The sequence below is a fragment of the Liolophura sinensis genome, chromosome 3 (assembly GCF_032854445.1).
Source record: "Liolophura sinensis isolate JHLJ2023 chromosome 3, CUHK_Ljap_v2, whole genome shotgun sequence".
Taxonomy (NCBI): domain Eukaryota; kingdom Metazoa; phylum Mollusca; class Polyplacophora; order Chitonida; family Chitonidae; genus Liolophura; species Liolophura sinensis.
The window spans coordinates 23,377,535-23,400,812 of NC_088297.1; the positions used below are offsets into that span (position 1 = coordinate 23,377,535).

The window sequence follows — 23,278 nt, forward strand, 5'->3', positions numbered from 1 at the left end:
AAGTTACATGAGTTTATGTGTGAATGTTAGTGTATGTCGTAAAACCCTATGTGGATGGTCGGATCCTACGCCCATCATGCGCGGATCCTATGCCGTTCACACATGGATCCTACGCTCATCATACGTGGATCCTACGCCCATCATACGCGGATCCCACGCCCATCATACGCGGATCCCACGCCCATCATACACGGATCCCACGCCCATCATACGCGGATCCCACGCCCATCATACACAGATCCCACGCCCATCATACGCAGATCCCACGCCCATCATACGCTGAAACAAAACATTTACATAAACAAAATATTTACATAATGAGTTCAGATTTGTTGCTGAGCCTTCAAAAATGTCATATTATAAACAGGTGACCAGTGCAATGGTGGAAATATGTTTATATTTAAGATTATATTTTAACACAGATTCAATACCATTATCCCATTTACATCATATGCGGATCCTACGCCCATCACGGGTGGGTCCTACGCCCATCACGGGTGGGTCCTACGCCCATCATGCGTGGATCCTACGCCCATCCTACGCAGATGGTGTACCCATCTTGGCTGTATGATCGGCATACGATGTGACCATCTTCCTGTGATATTACGTCCTTGCGGATGTTCCAACCCACATCCATGCCAGATATATCGTTAGGATCGAGCAGTACTGTATCTTATTTTTTATTTCTGACTCTATGTCCACTTTATTAAAACATGTCCATTAATTAAGTTTCGTTTTCGTTTTTTGTTGTGCACTAAGGTTTCACATAACATATACAGTGTGCCTGAGGAAGCAGGAGTTTAGTTTCAGTCCAGTGTCTCTGATTATAACAGGAAAGCTTGTTTCATCCTACATTGAGTGAAATCATTAGCTTACTGGTACTCATATGTAAATAAAGTTCTGGATAATGAGGTAAACATCACAGTCATTATAAGCAAAAGTTATTGATTTTGTTTGTAATTATTCGTTCGTTAATTCTTCCAAGTGTAGGAATTACATCAATGCATGTATGCTGGAGTGTTTTCATGGCTATCTATTTATCGATTACTCAGCAGTATGCAGCACTGACCTTTATGAACTCATTTGAATGCATTTGGCAGTTTTCAAATCTTTGACCACAAAATTAGTTGCATTATAGGTGATTTCATTTTTTGGCGACAGAAGTAAACTAGGTGTACTAAATCTTCACAAAATAGCTCTGTTAAATTCCCAACCTCTACAGTATTGATCTGTGTTAAATTGTTAACCCCAGAAATGCATGGTTTTGTAGAGGCAAACACCCTCCCTAGTCATGCGTGGGAAGGTCATGTGTGGGAAGTTCATGTGTGGGAAGGTCATGTGTGGGAAGGTCATAGGTTTATCCCAGGCTCTGCTTGATTTCCTCCCACCATAAGGCTGTCCACTGTTGTGCAAGTGAAATATTCTTGAGTATGGCATAAAACACCAATCAATTAAATAAATAAAAAAGGGACAAATAATTGTGGAAAAATACTACTTTTGATGCTGAGACTTTCCATTCTGACAGTTTTCCATTCTGACATTCCAAAGATTTCAGTATATAGGGCTTTCATACTCAGAAAAAATGTGCAACTTATAGTCATGGGTTATGGTCTTGGGACATAGTCATGTGGTATGGTCATGGGTTATGGTCTTGGGACATAGTCATGTGGTATGGTCATGGGTTGTGGTCTTGGGACATAGTCATGTGGTATGGTCATGGGTTATGGTCTTGGGACATAGTCATGTGGTATGGTCATGGGTTATGGTCTTGGGACATAGTCATGTGGTATGGTCATGGGACATAATCATGGGTTATAGTCATGCTTTATAGGCATGCTTTATAGACATGGGTTATTGTCATGGGTTATAGACATTATACTCATGCATTATAGACATGGGTTATAGACATGGTGGGTTATTGTCATGGATTAGAGGCACGGGTTATTGTAATGGGTGAAATTGAAATTATGTTAAATTGTTTACCATAGAAATTAACAAATTTGTTGATTATTCCTGTCTGACCCTTGTTTAGCTCCCACACACATAGGTTCATATAGTATTAGACAACTAGTGTGGCCTAGCACTGGGATCTCACTTTATAGTTACTCACCCATGGAGCTATTGATCTGTCTGCCATATGCCTCTGTTAACTTACAGGCATCTTCAACCTTATGAATAAGTTGTGCCAAATCTTCGACCTTATGAATAAGTTGTGCCAAATCTTCAACCTTATGAATAAGTTGTGCCAAATCTTCGACCTTATGAATAAGCTGTGCCAAATCTTCAACCTTATGAATAAGCTGTGCCAAATCTTCAACTTTATAAATAAGCTGTGCCAAATCTTCAACCTTGTAAATAAGCTGTGCCAAATCTTTAACCTTGTAAATAAGCTGTGTCAAATCTTTAACCGTATAAATAAGTTGTGTCAAATCTTCAAACCTACAAATAAGCTGTGTCAAATCTTCAACTTCATAAAAAAACTGTGCCAAATCTTCAACCTTGTAAATAAGCTGTGCCAAATCTTCAACCTTGCAAATAAGCTGTGCCAAATCTTGAACCTTGTAAATAAGCTGTGCCAAATCTTCAACCTTGCAAATAAGCTGTGCCAAATCTTGAACCTTGTAAATAAGCTGTGCCAAATCTTTAACCTTGTAAATAAGCTGTGTCAAATCTTCAAACTTACAAATAAGTTGCGTCAAATCTTCAAACTTACAAATAAGCTGTGCCAAATCTTTAACCATATAAATAAGCTGTGTCAAATCTTTAACCATATAAATAAGCTGTGTCAAATCTTCAAACTTACAAATAAGCTGTGCCAAATCTTCAACTTTATAAATAAGTTGTGCCAAATCTTGGACCTTACAAATAAGCTGTGCCAAATCTTCAACCTTGTAAATAAGCTGCGTCAAATCTTCAAACTTACAAATAAGCTGTGCCAAATTTTCAACCTTGTAAATAAGCTGTACCAAATCTTGGACCTTACAAATAAGCTGGGCCAAATCTTGAACCTTGTAAATAAGCTGTGCCAAATCTTCAAACTTACAAATAATCTTTGCCAAATCTTGAACCTTGTAAATAAGCTGTGCCAAATCTTGGACCTTACAAATAAGCTGTACCAAATCTTCAACCTTACAAATAAGCTGTGCCAAATCTTCAACCTTATAAATAAGCTGTGCCAAATCTTCAAACTTACAAATAAGCTGTGCCAAATCTTCAACCTTATAAATAAGCTGTGCCAAATCTCAATTCAGATCTAATAAATCTTCAGCCATAGAAAAAATATGGAAGGTTTGTGGATTATGGTGCCATGCTGACATGCTAACCCCGTCAGCCCGTGATAGTGTTAGGACACCATGAGAAAGGCCTTACCTGGGGGTAGCATCTACGTATACATATACATCTACGTCTGGGTCACCATTGCTACATGTATAATATTGACATGTCATTAAAAGCGATCATGCATGACCAAAACAACTTTTGAGGTCATATCTTTGGCACCTTCAGACTTATGTTGCCATGGTTACTAATTGTTTGAAAAATTCTTTAGTGTAGACTAAATAAAGAAAATAATTTGGAAAGGCTGATAAACAAACAGCAGCAAATTTCTGAGAAAGAATTTGTTTCGATTAATGTAGCCAATGTCACCAGTCAAATCGTCAATTGTAAGGAAAAAAAAAAAGGTTCACAAATAGGATTACTAGAGTCCAGCTGAACATGGGCTCTTCAGTCTGTTCCTGAAGAGGCAGGGCAGATATTTATGGCTCTCTAGAGGGGCAGAGTTCATTTTGAGAGAGGTGCCCGTGGCGCTGCACCGGTTCAGTGTTTTGTCAGATAAAGATTTTGGTAAGCACCAAGAATTGTACTGAGACGTTGTATTTGTACAGATTTGATCCTTTGTGAGTGGTCATAATGCACTCCTTGACATAATATTAATTGTGGACATCTTTGTGGTACATGTACTTAGATTTCCCACTTCCATAAATCATGGTGGTAAATCTGTTTATGGAGGGTTGTAATGGCCGTAGTCTTTGTAGTTACATGTTGATATCATAGGAGTCAGTAACATTTCCTCAGATGTATATGTGTAGCCATGTGAGTGTGTGTATACACTATGGTATACTAGGCCCAGGTATACCTTAAGACAGACAGTCAGGACTTGTCCCTCATTGGCTAGGTCAAAGTGACCTGCTGGTAATAGCAAAGAGTGTAAGACAGCCGGTCAAGTGAACCAACCTCAACCTTGGTTCATCATGGATTCTCTGTCCATTACTTCCTCGGAAATAATAGGAAGCCATTATTAGGGACTTACAATGCTAGAAACTGAGAAGACTGTGAGACAGCCAGCTGAGTGAGCCAACCTCAACATTGGTTCATCACAGATTGTCTGTCCATTACTTCCTCGGAAATAATAGGAAGCCATTATTAGGGACCTACAATGCTGGAAACTGAGAAGACTGTAGGACAGCCAGCTGAGTGAGCCAACCTCAACATTGGTTCATTAGGGAAACTGTGTGTAGTTCATCTGAAATCATAGGAAGGCATTATTACTGACTTAATGCAGGAAATTGAGAAGAGCCATTGGGCTCAGCCAACCTCAGCATTGGTACATCATGGGTTTTTCATGTCGCCATTATTAGCAACTTACTATAAACTAAGAAGAATGTAAGACAACTGAGTGTCCAGATTGAGCCAAGCATAATATTTGTTTATTACGGATTAACCATATAGTGTCTCTGAAATGATAAGAAACCATTATTACTGACTTTGTAGATATCAAGTATGTAAAGACAGACAATGTAGTATGCTAACCTCAGCACTGGTTGCTTCATGGATTCCCTGTGTACCATGTCTCAGATATCGAAGGAAGCCATTATTTGTGGCCAGCCAGAAAGAAGAAAGTAAGACAGCCAGTGTAGTGTATTAAATTGAGCCTTAGCTTATACTTGGATTCTTTATGCTTTATCCCTGAATTGTTTGGAAGCCAAAAATGAGTAATGACTGGTTTAAGTGGGTTGTTTAATGAAGCACTGGACTCTTGAGACCTTCACAGACAATTAAATACTCGGGTCAAACTAGTTTACAATTGATAAACTTTTCAGGGTACATCTTTGGGTTGTTTACATTGAGACTAGTCAGTTAAGTACAAGAAGACACCATTATGATGTCAGCCTGGAACAGTGTCAAAGAATGTCAGCACTCAACTCCACTGTTCTCATTCTTCAACCTTGTAACCAGTATTTTAAAACATTGTGAGAGAGGTATGGAGCACAGAGAAATAATTTGCACAGTTTAATGAAGTTAATTTGCATCTTTGGTGACACAAACAAATCATTTTAGCATCCTTTTTTATAATAATTGAATGAATAAATTTCACTGGAAATAGTGCTTTAGAGGTCGAAAATTAAGTATGAGTTAACACTGAGCGCTAATGGCTCAGATTGTCACAGCGCTGGTGGGCTTGCTGCGACTGGCTGGTCCATAATGACTGTTGAACTGATGGGGTATGTATCAGACTCTTGCTGCTGTCTCTCCATCAGCTGAACTGATGGGGTATGTATCAGACTCTTTCTGCTGTCTCTCCATCAATTGAACTGATGGGGTATGTATCAGACTCTTGCTGCTGTCTCTCCATCAGCTGAACTGATGGGGTATGTATCAGACCCTTGCTGCTGTCTCTCCATCAGCTGAACTGATGGGGTATGTATCAGACTCTTGCTGCTGTCTCTCCATCAATTGAACTGATGGGGTATGTATCAGATTCTTTCTGCTGTCTCTCCATCAGCTGAACTGATGGGGTATGTATCAGACTCTTGCTGCTGTCTCTCCATCAGCTGAACTGATGGGGTATGTATCAGACTCTTGCTGCTGTCTCTCCATCAGTTGAACTGATGGGGTATGTATCAGACTCTTGCTGCTGTCTCTCCATCAATTGAACTGATGGGGTATGTATCAGATTCTTTCTGCTGTCTCTCCATCAGCTGAACTGATGGGGTATGTATCAGATTCTTTCTGCTGTCTCTCCATCAGCTGAACTGATGGGGTATGTATCAGACTCTTGCTGCTGTCTCTCCATCAGCTGAACTGATGGGGTATGTATCAGATTCTTTCTGCTGTCTCTCCATCAATTGAACTGATGGGGTATGTATCAGACTCTTGCTGCTGTCTCTCCATCAATTGAACTGATGGGGTATGTATCAGATTCTTTCTGCTGTCTCTCCATCAATTGAACTGATGGGGTATGTATCAGACTCTTGCTGCTGTCTCTCCATCAGTTGAACTGATGGGGTATGTATCAGACTCTTGCTGCTGTCTCTCCATCAGTTGAACTGATGGGGTATGTATCAGACTCTTGCTGCTGTCTCTCCATCAGTTGAACTGATGGGGTATGTATCAGACTCTTGCTGCTGTCTCTCCATCAGCTGAACTGATGGGGTATGTATCAGACTCTTGCTGCTGTCTCTCCATCAGCTGAACTGATGGGGTATGTATCAGATTCTTTCTGCTGTCTCTCCATCAATTGAACTGATGGGGTATGTATCAGACTCTTGCTGCTGTCTCTCCATCAGCTGAACTGATGGGGTATGTATCAGACTCTTGCTGCTGTCTCTCCATCAGCTGAACTGATGGGGTATGTATCAGATTCTTTCTGCTGTCTCTCCATCAATTGAACTGATGGGGTATGTATCAGACTCTTGCTGCTGTCTCTCCATCAGCTGAACTGATGGGGTATGTATCAGACTCTTGCTGCTGTCTCTCCATCAGCTGAACTGATGGGGTATGTATCAGATTCTTTCTGCTGTCTCTCCATCAATTGAACTGATGGGGTATGTATCAGACTCTTGCTGCTGTCTCTCCATCAGCTGAACTGATGGGGTATGTATCAGACTCTTGCTGCTGTCTCTCCATCAGCTGAACTGATGGGGTATGTATCAGACTCTTGCTGCTGTCTCTCCATCAGCTGAACTGATGGGGTATGTATCAGATTCTTTCTGCTGTCTCTCCATCAATTGAACTGATGGGGTATGTATCAGACTCTTTCTGCTGTCTCTCCATCAGTTAAAGTCAGAAGGTTTCGCGGATACCTGACGATGGGTAGTGGTTGACTCCATAGTTTCATCCGCTCATAAAAGCTGTTCGACGTGTGTTGTACAAAAGTGAATTTTATTTTACTTTTAACATCTGTTGTACAGAAATAATTTAATGCTAATTAATAAACAAGTGTCAGACAGGAATAATTTTTGTAAATCAGACAGGAACAAATTTGTAAATCTCTGTGGTACACAATTTAACGTAATTGTAAATTCAACACCTGAATCAATTCCTGAAGGTCATATAGTTTATTGTGATATGAGACTGCTTGAATTGCTCTGTATTTTGATGTAAATAAAAGGGTTAAAATAGTGAGATTTTGGTGCAAACTGTGATGAGTGAGTGCTGAGTCAAAACCAGATTAACTTGTGACACACAGCTAGTATGTGGACAAAACTTGACACCCTTGTTACAGCGGTCATACTGTATTAGACATCTCGTATTGATCACTGATTTCACCAGGTACTCGTTATATTTGATACTCTCCACTAGCCCGATGACGTAGGGGATGTCATTATCAGCTTGTGCGCTACACTCTGTAGTGTAGAATTAAGGTGGGGCGCTAGAAGAGCTGATTGCATCAGGGGAAAGGACTGAATTCCACCAGGGAATGACATGTCATGTGCAAGAACTGTTATCCATTAAACCAGAGCTCTGTGTGGGAATGGAATCCCCGGAGGATGTTAGTCCATTCAGGGCTGCATGGGGAAAATGGTCGAGTTTATTTCTGCTACCTCATTTATTGTAGTGTGTGCTAAACTAAAAAGGACAAAGTGTCTTTTGTTTCTGTGGGAATATCGCAGACATATTGTATTTATATTGCAAAATACTGGATGAAAAATATGTTGCACTCTTTGTGCAAAAATATGGAACATGACAGAAATGCCCGTCCTTGTACCACAGCAACCCCCCTCCCCCCCACAAACCACCAGTTATATATGTTGTACTTTTTGAGAAATTGTCTTTTTAATAATTTTTTTCTAAAATGTGTAAAGCATTTTAGATAGCGTTAAAATCTTACAACCAACGAAAGGACGTGTTGCATTTTTTTCTACAAAATGTCTTTTGATTTTTTTTTTTGTTTTTGTTAGTGTTAAAATCTTATAACCAACAAAAGAATGTGTTACATTTTTGACTGAATTTGCCTATTTACTCTTCTTTTAAACAAACACACCTGGATTTAGATAAAGATTGTTGAATTGAACGTTACTTGGATTCATGATTCCCGAAAATCAATGACATATTAAGTGTAAGTAAATCAATATCCACTTCTGTTTTCGAAAGCTCTCAGAAAAGTCGAATACCAAGACAATAACGGGAGATTCACAAAGCTTCTAGTTTATCCAGTACCAATCAGTAGTGGGTTTGTCTTACCTTAAGGAAGAAATCCATATTCTCTTATGAAGGGAGTTAATTGACTCCAGTCGAGGAACTAGACAGAAATTCTGGCTGTCTGGGGTTTATCTGTGTGCATAATTTATATCTGTGCACACACGTGCATATGCACGTGCTTACGTCGACAGGTATGGGCTACATTTGGTGTATCCTAACTTCCTCAAACTTTTCACACATGAAAGAGTAATTTTCAGTGCAGTTTATGCATAAATTGTATTTTTAGTTTGATTTGGGATACTACATTCGTTGGTCTGGCCAGTTTCACAGATTCACAAAAAGTAAAATTTCATTAGTCAAAACAGAATAATGCCTTCAGGCTATGTTTGACTAAACACCTGGCAAACATGCGAAAAGGTTAAAGAATGACAGTAATAGCTATATTAAGCTCCTAAAGTGCATATAATGTGTACTGCATCATGAATAAGTTTGACACCATTTACACTGTGACAAGAACCAACAGTTTGAAAGACTAATAAAACTTCTGACTAGTGAAATGAACTTTTGGTTGTGTACATGTATATTTCCTTATAAGATGTGTACACTTATCATGTGTGATGGTTGGGATTATTTTGTGTTCAAAGCTTCGAATTCTTTCTTCCCAAACAGTATATGACTGAAGTCAAACTATTTTTTCAAAGCTATAACCGCATACAGGGTTAGATATTTGAAATTTTGAATCAGCCTTAATTATGTAATAATTCTCATACCTGATTATCTTTAAGGTTTATGTGCTTTTGTTTTCCGTAGTTTTGGAAGAGGATTACTAAAGTGGATTCGCTCCAGATCAGAGCATACATCCTAACACTTATGTACATGATATGTGATATGCAGGCTTATCTGGTATATATAGATCACAGGAAGAACCTTGAGTAGGCCAACTGATACTACACCTATCACTATGCCCCCCCCCCCCCCCCTCCACCTTTCCCTTTCCCCACAAAGCTCTCCTTTTACCCCTTCCTCAGTTCGCCCACACAAATGTACGCCCTTCTACCCTCATTCAGTACATCACAGGGAGAGCCGCAGTTCAGTAAGGTGTATGTGTGTGTTGGTTGACATCCAGCCTGTTGCTATATACACAGCTAGTGCTAGAGGGTGTTGAGTTCACTATGTATACCGATATAAATTACCCCTATCCACATTCTTAACATGCACATGTAGGCTTAAAGTCTTGACCCCAGACTTGACCCCACCGGAGGGGAGTTGGGAAATATGCCGTTACCTGGCCGTTAGTACAAGAAGTGTATTGGACTCCCCAAGTTTTCTGAAATCCTCCACTCAGGCCACACCAGTTAGTTGTTGTTCCACAGGAAAAGCATAGAAACATCAAGATCAAACAAAATGAAAGGATGGATTTTCAGTTTTATGTATATTGGTTTTTTGGATTTTTTTTTTCATAAGACACAAAATAAAATTAGTGTCACCTAAAGTTAACAGTTGGCAGAGATGGGAGACGCAAGCCTATATTTACCTGAACTGTTTCCGGCTAACACACTGGTAGAGGTGGTGGGGTTTGACCGAGGGGTGTTGATGGGGTGGTGTTGTTCAGGAGTTACTGTCTCATTTAATTGGCTGGATCCACTACTGGTCATTTCCTCAGCTGATTGGAGCTTAACTGATGATTGAAAAGTCCTCTGTTTGAATCCATCTCTTATCTGAACAACTGGGGCCGTTAGTCAGTGTGGTTCGTCAGGTACATTTCCTATTCCTCAAACCATAACGAATGAGTGAGTGGGTGAATGAGTGCTTGGGGTTTAACGTCGTACTCAAAACCATAACGATAAACCTGAAATCAAATAAATAGAACTGTATAGGATGTTAATCGAAAGGACATGATCTTGTCATTGTGTTTTAGGATTGAAAATGCCCTGTTATCAACTCTGAAGGCAAAAAACATTGAGAAAACATGATACGTGAATGTATGAATTTATGCGAATGAGTTTCTGTGAGCATTTTTCATGAAACCTTATTGTATTCTCTTCTATACAACATTTAATACAATTCAGGCATTGCTATTTGCCTTATTTAAGTTTTAATATTTTAAATCTATATGTACATGCATGTAAGAGAGTTTGTAGAGTTGCAACTTGGCAGGCTATAATGAAAATAATTGAGTTTTTATATCATGGATGAACATGGTACGACGTTTGAAAATGAGTAATACAAATTTTTCACTCCTAGTTTTGAACTCCTGACTTCATTGGTTGATGTCTACTGGCATCAGTTCAGATTTGCACATCCTGTGTCAGCTAATTAGGAATTTATGTGCAAGCAGGTACATTTGGTTAAAACTAGAATACATTGCATTATATTATGATATCTGGCCTCAACCAAATACAGTATGTTAGCCAGGGTTAATTAAGATCTAACGTGTCTCAGTTGCTCCCCCCTTCCCCCATCAAAATGCATATACACGCCCACGCCTCCCCCCCTCCCCCTCCCCCCTCCCCCATCTCCCACATATCTGTTGAACATACTTGCATGACAACATTCATTCAGTGAAAGGAGGAAAGAGAGAGCTAAAAATAATGGGTTGCCAGCCTACATTGAGGGGCGCACATAACAGTGGTTACAAAGTAGGACACTGAGCTCTGTGCGTGGAGGTACATGTAACTGACCTAAACTTTGGTCCGTGACATAAAACTGTTCATGCCGTTTCACCAGATTCTTAGAGTTGTGGTGATCTGAGAAACCTGCTTTGGGGTCTGTTCGAAAGCTAGGATGAAAGCCCACTGGAAATCTTAAAGTTTTAGCACCAAAAGTAATATTTCATTGCTTCTGAAATGCACTTTTTGGGTCAGATTTGTAGTTCACATGTGCTAATTGTGGAGAGGAAGGAAGGATAAGAAATTGTTTTTCACCTATGACATAATACTTGTCATGACATATAAGACATGTTCCACCCTCCAATCCCCCGTGCAACACACACACACACCCTCCCCAACCAAAAACACCCACCCACCCACCTGCGCACTCACCCACCCACCCACCTGCGCACTCACCCACAGGTGCATGGACCACTTACAAACATGGAGGACTTACACAACATTATACTTGAAGTGAAAGTGAAACTTGAAAGTTTTGGACAGCACATCTACATTCACCAGGATAGTAACAGGAAAGAATCTCTGTGACAATTTATACTGAGACTATGTAGGAAGCGTTGTGAAATGTATGAGTTGGTCAGTAGGTATGCTTCTAATAACGAATGTTTTAATTCAGTTTTTGTGTACCTCTTTTCTGAAGAAGTCTGAAATATACCTGTACTGAGTTTGTGCCCTATATTGATCAGGTTTACATGTACGCTATCCCTGGTACTTTAGGCTTGGTACATCTGTATAATCAGATGCAACTGATTAGGGGAATTTGTAAATTTAACCTCAAACTTTATGGTTGTGGTTTCCCCCAGGGTTCTGCCCGGTTTCCTCCCACCACAATGCTGGTCACTGGTGTATAAGTCAAATATTCTTGAGTACAGTGTAAATCACCAATCAAGTAAATAAATAAGTATATAACTGTGTTTATCAAAGTGTGGTACATGCAACTCAGTCTGTGTATTTCTGTGCCTAAAGTATGAACATATTTGTATTGCAATAAATTCATTGATTGCTTTTAAAAAAGTTGTGTGAACAAACATAGGCGGTCGCTGTGAGTTCAAGTCCTGCTCATGCTGACTTTCTGTCCTGCAGTACGTGGGAATTCGTATCAGCAATCTGTGGATAGTCATGGGTTTGCTCCCACCATAATGCTGTCCGCCGTGATATAAGTGAAATATTCTTGAGTATGATGTAAAACACCAGTCATACAAATAAACAAATTTGAGGGTTTGGTTTTAAGTTCAGCCTATTGTGTTGGTAGGGAATTGCCCCAGGTTGACCAAATAACAGTGGCATGAAATGCTGTTTTTGTGAATGACAAGGCCACTCAGTGTGCCCATTCTGAGAGGTCTGCTGATCTTGGAAAGGTGTTTTGAGATTTAATTGTTTAGAAGGTAGGATGATATTCTACTGAAAACAATCAAATTTGACTTCCAAAGTAATATTTTATGAAATGTATTCGCCTTTAAATCGGCAATATTTGGGTGGAATGTTTAGGGCAAGGACAGTAAATGAAGCACAAATTTGTCAGTCTGAACGGTTTTATGCAGTTAAATCTGGGCCATCCTGCAGATATCTGTGTCATCTATGCATGTATTTAGTGTTCTGTCTGTCTGTCTGAACGGTTTTATGCAGTTAAATCTGGGCCATCCTGCAGATATCTGTGTCATCTATGCATGTATTTAGTGTTCTGTACAATTTAACCACTCATCAAGGTTGGTAGGGAAGTGGCCTGGAAACTCTTAATTACCTAGCTTTTAATTACCCACATACGTGTATATATGCATAATGTTATAATCAGCACTTTGTGTAGATTAATCTGAAATGTGCAGAAGACTGGAAATAAACTTTAGTTAGGACCTTTGGGATTACAACAATCTGATTATTTAGGTGCTGTGAATATGCGCTAGTGTCAATTGTTCTTGTGGCCAGTTAGTTAGAGATTATGAGGTTGCAGGCTCAAATCCAGCTCTCGCTGGTCAGACTATGGGTTTTATGCAGACAGTTTGTCAGCTATCTGAAGTAGGTGGGTAGTTTACTTATGGCATTCAAATTTCAATCGGTCATAAACCCGACAACCATCATATAATTTTTTTTTAAAATTTGAATACAGCATTGAGCTCTTAATAAAATGAGTAAATAATCAAATATTGTACATCTTATTAAGAGAGTGTTAATTAAGAAAACATACTGGGCTATCAACATTGAGCAAGACCCTACCCTCAGGCCAAATCGTGTAGATCTATGTTTGTTTATAGTTTCACAAAGTTGGTCTGTAATAACGGGAAATAACCGAAAATTGAGCCCTTGACCGAGTTACCATTTTTGGCTGACCTGGTGCCTCTGCTCAATCTATTGATCTCAGGGAAGTGTTTTGAGATTTCTGCTACTGGTGCAGTGAAAACGTGCCAAGAGAATTTCTGTAAAGTTTTTTTGGCATACATGTGTATGTAAATAAAACAAGGATTTCTTTAATTTATACTTCACCTTCGTATTCAGAGTCAGTAGACCAGTGTAGGCCTACACACGTATAGACAAGTTGGGTGAGACCGGAGGACTCCTGTGTAGTATAACCCTAAATGACCCTATAATTCCTCTATGACTGACTTGCCCATTTTTCCTGATTCTGAGAGTTCTGTTGAGTTTAGAAAGGTGTTTTGAGGTTTACTTGGAGTATGGGATGATATTCTATTGAAAAATTGTAAGTTTCAGCACCAAAAATAATACTTTGTGACATTTATATGCCTCTGGAAATGTACTTGTGTGAGTGAAATCCATATATTAGATCATTTAGGGCATTGGAGGTAACCTAATATTGTCAGAAAATATAGAACAGATTGTGTAGGAACTTTTTTTTTTACATTCTGATTAATTAAAAGAATAGGGAATTAAAAGTCAGATAGTTAAGGTTATACACCATATGCAACTCCAAATCACACTGCTTTTATTTAAACCAAAAATAACTAATAATAGACAATTTACTGATTTGAAAATGATCAACAAATTAAGGTGGAATGCCAGGATAGAAATAGTTGTTTTCTGTTTTCGAACATATTGTTAAAATGGCCTTTTTACATACATGTAGGTGTAGCTAGAATGTGTGAGAACTCTGGAGACACACTAATTTCCTAATTTCCTGTATGTGACAGGTTTCTTTCATCTCTGAAGGCACAGTAATTTCCTCTGTTTGTGACAGGTTTCTTTCATCTCTGAAGGCACAGTAATTTCAGGTTTCTTTCATCTCTGAAGACACACTAATTTCCTCTGTATGTGACAAGTGTCTTTCATCTCTGAAGACACACTAATTTTCTCTGCATGTGACAGGTTTCTTTCATCTCTGAAGACAGGGTAATTTCAGGTTTCTTTCATCTCTGAAGACAGGGTAATTTCCTCTGTTTGTGACAGGTTTCTTTCATCTCTGAAGACAGGGTAATTTCAGGTTTCTTTCATCTCGGAAGACAGGGTAATTTCCTCTGTTTGTGACAGGTTTCTTTCATCTCTGAAGACGGTAATTTTCTCTGTATGTGACAGGTTTCTTTTATCTCTGAAGACACACTATTTTTCTCTGCATGTGACACGTTTCTTTCATCTCTGAAGACAAGGTAATTTTCTCTGTATGTGACAGGTTTCTTTCATCTCTGAAGACATGGTAATTTGCTCTGTATGTGACAGGTTTCTTTCATCTCTGAAGGCAAAGTAATTTCCTCCGTTTGTGACAGGTTTCTTTCATCTCTGAAGACATGGTAATTTGCTCTGTATGGGACAGGTTTCTTTCATCTCTGAAGGCACAGTAATTTCCTCTGTTTGTGACAGGTTTCTTTCATCTCTGAAGACATGGTAATTTGCTGTGTATGTGACAGGTTTCTTTCATCTCTGAAGGCACAGTAATTTCCTCTGTTTGTGACAGGTTTCTTTCATCTCTGAAGACAGGGTAATTTTCTCTGTATGTGACAGGTTTCTTTCATCTCTGAAGGCACAGTGATTTCCTCTGTTTGTGACAGGTTTCTTTCATCTCTGAAGACAGGGTAATTTTCTCTGTATGTGACAGGTTTCTTTCATCTCTGAAGACAAGGTAATTTTCTCTGTATGTGACAGGTTTCTTTCATCTCTGAAGGCACGGTAATTTCAGGTTTCTTTCATCTCTGAAGACAGGGTAATTTCCTCTGTATGTGACAGGTTTCTTTCATCTCTGAAGACAGGGTAATTTTCTCTGTTTGTGACAGGTTTCTTTCATCTCTGAAAACAGCGTAATTTCCTCTGTTTGTGACAGGTTTCTTTCATTTATTGTCTCTTTTTCTTGTGGTAATGTGCAATAGTGCAATAGTACATGTAGTCAAATGCATGTGTGGGTTTTTCATTCTTTTTTACTATATTTTTTTCATCCCATATAGGTAACAACTTCTGATTTCTTTCTTGTAATGTTTCGATGTAGAATCTAGCATGGTATTGTTTTTCCTTTTTGCTTCTGTTTTGTTTTGTTTTTTATCGAAGTTGGAAGACTTTTTCATTAACCTTTCAGTAATTAGTGCTCTTTGATCATATACATCAGTGGTGCTAGCATGACAACAAGAAAACGCCCTACTCTTACAGGTATATATCAGGTGTTTTGAGAATAGGATTTAAAAAATATTATCTAAGGTACTTTGGCTGCTTGCCACAAAATCACATAAAGAAACTGTGAGAGTATGTGTCAAGTGTTTTATTAAAGTGAGCCCAGCTGTCCCCAGCAGTAATAAGAAAACAAGAATCAAACCTCGCTTTCTCCCTCTCTCCACCACTGCCAGCTCCAATCCCCACTACCATATAGAAATCACTAAACTCCCAGGTGATAAAAGCATGTGAAAAACACGAAGAGTGATTTATTGTAAACTTGCCAAAACGTCCTGGTGTGGCCTGCAGTAGTTTGTTCTAGCATTGTGAGGCACGCATTGTGGTGATTAAAAGACCAGAGGTTTGTTTGCAGGCATTTCAAGTCGTTAGCTCATTGGTTAGCTCTGATCTCGACATGTAAAGGTTTAGAGATCTGCACATTATCTGGACAGTTGTTATACGGTCTCCCTTAGCAACTGTAGCAACAGTGGTCAAACACTTATTTTGATATACCTCCAAAAACTTTAACACTAAAAGGAATCGTGAGCAAAGCGTGTTCAAATTGACAATCTATATACAGTTGCTGTCCTTGTCATGGTCGGTGGGAAGGTTCCATTTCACTAATAAAATGGGGGGTGGGGGGTGGGGGTGAGTCGGGGGTTGGGGTTGGATTGTGATGTTAGAATGTCTGCTTTCTTCAAAATTTGAACAAAATTTTTTCCAAGGGCAAAGGCAAAATGAATTTACATCTGATTGGTCAGCCAGTTAAGTTTAAAGGTGAATTATTTACCGTCACCGACATCGTGTGGCCAGTAGGCACTTATCCTGTGTAGGAGGTATACAGAGGTGGCATCAAACAGCAGGCATCTAGGTACTATATCTGGAGAAGCTCAGAATGGGTAATGATGCTTTTTTTTCGACATCCTCATACTTGTAACCTCTCCAAAAGCAGCGGATTGCTGGTACTACAAGCAAGCGATGAGAGTGAACAGCTTGTGCTCGATGATTACAGACATCTCCCATGATGCAGGACTCAGTCAGCGGTACACAAATCACGGTCACCGCGCCACTTCAGCCACTGTGCTGAGCCAGGCTCATGTTGGAATACAGGGATAATATCCGTAACTGGCCACCAGAACGAGTTGAGTCTGATGATTTACATACAGCGAGAGGCCGTCTGAGGAACACTCCTTGAGCTGTGTTTTTACACTCAACCATTGTTACCTCCCAGTCGTTGGATGCCTCTGTGACTTGTCAGCACGCCTCCATACCTACCGTCGTTCAGGCACAAAGTGTGATCTGAGTTGAAGAAGTTGTAGGCCCGAGTCTGCTGAAATCGGCTCCACAAGGTCATTAAATTCTCGCCAACGCTACCATCTCAGGAACTACCTTCCATTTAAACTTTAACTGAATCTTCAAGTTTCTTCACAAAATAAATCGTTCACTTCACTTCACAATTTTTTTATTAATTGACTTGACTTGAAAGCATCATTCCTCTGTCGCTGCAAAGCTGTTATGAGCTTGTGCTCATATTTAGGGCTCAAACTAACCTGGAGAGATGCTGGTGGGAAATGTAGGGGTGGGGTGCTGCGTGGTTAGCAGGATATACTGATCGGAGATAACATGATCGTTCAGTCTGCACAGGTTAATCTGACCTTGTCGTGTCAGGAAAAACACCAAGACATTACTCTGTACTAATATCGGAGTCTCGAGTTCGAACTCTTATGTCATCAAAGATAAAAACAGGCCTACTGCGTGAATGGTGAGAAATGTTAGGCAACTTTGTTGACATTAATTTACCATTCACCCATCTCACCCTTCTCCAGTGATTCAGATGTGACCTCTTTTCTTTAGGAACTTCTCAAGTTCACAGACATTCAGATTCACAATCTTCTCTCTTATTCTTCCGCTCTAAATTACTTTTATGAGACTTTTTTCAAACATCCATATTATAGCGAATGTGATCAAATATAATTGCCTAACACTTTTGACTGGTCACATGATACAGTTTCTACCTTCAGACTTTTTCTACCTTCAGAGATAAAAGAGTTCCAACTCGCAACTCCCCTATTCATTTTATTAACATACCGAGGGTAAAGCAACAGTTTACTTCAGGCATACTCACTCCAGTTTCCTTCACCGAAAAGACTGGGTATATAGATTCTAAAATCCTGTAAGTGAAAATTTCTGAAGTATCAAGCGTTAAAATTGAAATAAGTCAATAATTGGATTAAATAAATCTAAACATTTTACATGATTACAGCATATGATGAATTAAAAAAAAAAACAAAACATAAATTAAATTTAACATTTGACTCACTGGTTTAGTATCCTGGTTAAAGATAAGGATAAACCAGGTTTAATTAATTATATATTTTTAAATACGGTACCAGTTTTGTGGTGGTGAAGACTCCCTGAAGAATACCAGCAGTACTTAAAAAGCAAAAGAATGTATTATTAGAGGAATGACAATAGGGTCGCACCCGCTTAAAAGGTGCGTTTATAGGAGCTTAGGTGGGACCACCTAGAAAATTGGCAAGTTTCCAAGTTAAAGCAACATAACCTATAGTTGAAGACCAAACCTTAAATTTTAATTTTGTAAACTTATTAGATAAACCCAGTATAAACGTCATGTATTTTTTAAATCCATTTGGTGGTAATTCAAAAGCCCCGGAAAAAATAAAACAGACAGCTTTGGAAAACTGCGTCAGATGTATATATTCCATTTAAGCTGAAAAAATGCATTAAAGATCTCTTGAGATTTTTAAGACTCTCATGTCTGATATTGTGTTTTTACATTCTGTTCCCTACATTGAAAATATTTGTGACTTTCGTGACAGGTCCTACATACTGCATGTTTCCATAGGAAAGGTCCCACTCAAAGTTTCATGCTTTAATAATTAATCTTGAGTTGAGTTGAAACTTGAGATGATTGTCTCATTTCCTCCATATGCACTAGGGTTCAAAAATAAAAAAATGAAAGAAGAATAAAATTGAAAATCCTTTTTTTTATTTTGTCAGATCTTGATATTGTTAGTGATATTGCTTTTTTTCATGGCTTTCCTATCACGTAAATATGTCTTTAAATTAAACAATGGCTCCACAGTCCACATTTCTCATAAATTTGATGATGGTTCATTTTTATCTTTATACCCTCCTTGTTGTTTTTTGTAGGCAAGAGACAAACAGTGGCCAAGGTGGTTGCCACGGAAACAGTATGGCGCAGGCTATGTATATTTTCTGAGTCGGAACACAAAAATATTTGGTCGTGTCTTCAATTGGCTAGGAGGTGAGTAGTTACTTGTTTGCATGGCACATAGGAGATGTGACATGTTATGTGACAGGAGATGTGACAGGAGATGTGACAGGGGATGTGACAGGGGATGTGACAGGAGATGTGACAGGGGATGTGACAGGAGATGTGACAGGAGATGTGACAGGGGATGTGACAGGAGATGTGACAGGGGATGTGACAGGGGATGTGACAGGAGATGTGACAGGGGATGTGACAGGAGATGTGACAGGAGATGTGACAGGGGATGTGACAGGAGATGTGACAGGAGATGTGACAGGGGATGTGACAAGAGATGTGACAGGGGATGTGAGTTTTGTCAGCTGCATGGGAATACCCCAATTCTTCTCATTTTTGGGACACCTGGTCTGCTCTTTTTAACCAGTATACATGTAATTTGTAGCAGGGATATTTAATTTCTTTTTTTCACATGGTTAGTACCGGTACATCTAATGACCAACATATTCATATCTTTACTTTGCCCAAAAAAACTGAGAGAGAAATGTAATTCTTTGCTTTCTGCACTACTTATGTGTCCTAAAACTCAGAAGAAGTAGGATAAATGTACGGGGATGTACCTGGTCATGGAGAGAGATTTGCCCCAGGCACTGTGAGGATCTAGATGCCTTATTAGGTCGCTGGCTAACTGCGACTACTAGGCCTTTGATTTATTTTCATAATTTGATTGGTGTTTTATGCTGTACCCAAGAATATTTCACTTATACGACGGTGGCCAGCATTATGGTGAGAGGAAACCAGCCAGACCCCGGGGAAAACCCACGACCACCTGCAGGTTGCTGGCCGACCTTCCCACCCATGGTCGGAGAGGAAGCCAGCGTGAGCTAGAGTTGCACACACAGGGACTGCATTGGTGAGAGGCTTCTGGGTCATTACACTGTACTCGCACGTGAACCATCTGAGCCACGGAGGCCCCTACTAGGCCTTAGACCAGAGAAGATGTACATTTGAATTCATATCATGGTGTCAGATTTATTTCAGGTGTTAGGATGGTTGATTTAAAAAGCATAATTAATTTACCTGGCAAAAGTGGGTGGCACTCTGGTTTCCTCCACCCATAAAGCTGACTGTCACAATAGAAGTGAAGACCCAAGTCTAGCTGAGCACTGCAGTTACCTCTACCCATAAAATTGGTGTTTAATTTTCATGATCAGAAAATAAAGAGATGTGGACCAACTCGGGTTTGAAATACTTTAGCGGTATATTAAGATGTTACGGAATGGCCACACCTGTGCTATCCTCATTTCATCTGTAAATCTATTTAGAAGCAGAAATGCTCCTAAAAAATCCACTTTCAGATCTGTAATACTGAAAAAGTCTGGAATTGTGGAGAGTCCATTAGTAAAGGGGTCCATACTGGAGACCATGTATTTGTACCTGTAATAATAACCAGTGAGGCTAATCAGTGTTTAGATTCACCTGCTGCTGGATTGATTTGTTAGGAATACTACATTGTGAGGTATGGAAGTTCTACCCAGGCTCTGTCATGTTTCTTTCACTAAGACGTCTGTCTGCTGTCATGAAATTTACGTTGTTAGAGAAACATTGTTGCGTGAGAGAAGGCATCTTAATGTTATTTTAGGGGGTGGGTCAATACTGTCTTCAATATGACATCATTAGTATCACATATTCTTTGACCATTCTCTACAGGTGAAAATGTGTTCATCATATGTTGATAAGTCTATTACTTACTTGATAGACAGCCGTTGTTTTACCCTGGGTATAGCAGTAAAACTGATGGCTGCTGTACATATATAAGTGAAACATTCTTGAAATCAGTGTTAAATACCAATTAAATCAACAAATAAATAATTTTTGTCATCTGCACTCTAATTACAGGTGATGTCTATGTACCTGGACTTTGGAAACACTCCGTCCTGCTTAATGGTTCCAAGTTTCCAGTGGTGATCTTCTCTCATGGAATTGGGGGAAACCGGACCACATACACGACTGTCTGCTGCGAGCTGGCCTCGCAGGGGTTTGTGGTGGCCGCTCTGGAACACAGGTGAGGAACTGGAAGGGTGGGCCATTTGTGTGAAGGGTTTGAGGGAGGGGCACAAAGGTGACAACTGCCCTTGCTGGAGAACATAATTAAAGTTTTATATTGACAAGTATTATACAGAGAATTTTTAACCACGGAGGACAGATGATGGTATGATGAATTCATTTACCTTAGCAGAGTGTGAATTACAGGTGAAAGGGCCACTTCTGCAGTATTGTAGCCTTATTATGTTGATGAAATACAGGTGATGTATATCACACAGGTGTTGTATATCATGCAGGTGATGTATATCACACAGGTGTTGTATATCATGCAGGTGATGTATATCATACAGGTGATGTATATCACACAGGTGATGTATATCATACAGGTGATGTATATCACACAGGTGATGTATATCATACAGGTGATGTATATCACACAGGTGATGTATATCACACAGGTGTTGTATATCACACAGGTGATGTATATTACACCAGTTACATCAACAAGTAAATTGTGTATAAACTAAATGTGATTCATGTGAAAGAAGCAAAATTATTAATCTTTATTTTGTTTATGTTTGTGGAGAATTTGTTCTTATTTCATGTGTAGTTAAAATTGACAATCTGTTTTTCATTGCAGAGATGGTTCCTCCTCGTTTACATACTGTCTCCATGATAACGAGAATAACAACGTTGTAATGGAGAACCCCAGTGAAAAGTCACTCTCCTTCCATCGCAGCAACAGTTTCACCGAGGAGTTCCGCTGGTTTGAAAAAATCGAACGTTGGGATGACTTTACCCATAGAAACAAACAGGTAGCCTAAAATAACAAAATGGTACTGTTGGGATTCTATTGGCCCTCTAGAACCATAACTTTCACTTTTACCATTAGAACGGAATTGGTTGTGTTGTGGATTGCCAGAGCCATATATCTCAGCTGGCTCGTTGGTGTATAAAACTTGTTCTTATTGGTTATAATTTGTCCTTGACCTTTCAGGTCACAGACTTATGTTTGTTGCTCTTAGTGGTTCTGCTGTGACCCTGAGTCAGGAGGTTTGTCAGGAACCTGTTGAAAGGAGGTTTGTCAGGAACCTGCTGAAAGGAGGTTTGTCAGGAACCTGTTGCAACGAGGTTTGTCAGGAACCTGTTGCAAGTAGGTTTACTCTGGCAGCCTTAAAACTGATCACCATTAGGTGAAATATCCTTGAGTACAGAATGTGACTCCTATCAAATAGAGAAATACATTGTAACTACTACAAGTATTTACGTGAAAGGTTAAGGAGACATACTTCCTGTGGTTGTCTGTGTATGATGAAAATGCTAAAATACACAACGGAGAAGTAGATTAGATTAAAATGGTCTTGATGTGGCCGCTATGCTAGGTTATAATTTGGAATGTCATTTTTGAGTGCCAGGTAATATATAAAAACGGTTGTGTAGAGGAAGAGACAACTCTTTCAACCTGAATTTCTGAAAGATAAAATTGAGTAAAGGTTTGCTAGGAGAAGGTTTATATCTTGTGGATGATGAAGTGTGATGAAAGTGCTATAAAGCTGGACACTTTCATCGCCCTTATTAAAGTTATCTCCCTTTGGTGGTTAAGTTTTGTACAGGCTGTGCTTTTCTACGGGACCTTCTAAATTATCTACACCAAGAATCCTTACTGCCGTCAAATAAGTGTAATATTTTTGACTACTTGTGCCAGTACAGCATCAAACACCTTTCAGATATATTAAGAGCTGGCTTCCTCTTCGTCGGTATGTGGGAAGGTCTCGCAGCAACCTGCGGATGGTCGTGGGTTTCCCACGGGTTTCTGCCCGGTTTCCTCTCACCACAATGCTGACTGTCATTGTATAAGTGAAATAAGGGGATGATCATGAGTGTCCCTTGGGTTTCTGCCTGGTTTCCTCCCACCATCTTCCTTGTGTCATATGGCATAAAACATCAATCAATAAATAAATCAAATGAATTATTAAAAAAAACCTGGCATCTTATCCATCTCACCCACTCCATACATAAAGTACTCTAGTCATCCACACAGATTTTTCTTTAAAACTTAATAAAGCCTACAAAAATGAACATTATATTTTCTAAAGTAATATGGAACATGTTCAAGTTTTTTTGTGGCCTTTAATTAGACTTTAGTTAAAATTTACAAGTTCAACTTGTAACTTCAAACTAGATTAGGTAAACTAATGTTACAAGTCACAATTTGTGTCTTCTAACTAAAGCTCTCTGTTGTCTATAAAATTCCTTTTCATGTATAGTTTTTTTTTATTCCTTGATCACTTTTTCCTGTAATAAACATGTT

The 23,278-nt window shown here is 39.2% G+C and overlaps 1 protein-coding gene across 1 annotated transcript in view; it reads left to right on the plus strand.

Moving 5' to 3' along the window:
• Window positions 1–23,278, plus strand: part of LOC135464219 (platelet-activating factor acetylhydrolase 2, cytoplasmic-like) — a 39,563-nt gene that overhangs the window by 9,146 nt on the left and 7,139 nt on the right. Inside the window, exons 2-4 of the mRNA XM_064741722.1 lie at window positions 18,846–18,960; window positions 20,821–20,986; window positions 21,608–21,782. Of these exons, the coding sequence (XP_064597792.1) occupies window positions 18,846–18,960; window positions 20,821–20,986; window positions 21,608–21,782 (456 nt within the window). The remainder of the gene's footprint in view (window positions 1–18,845; window positions 18,961–20,820; window positions 20,987–21,607; window positions 21,783–23,278) is intronic.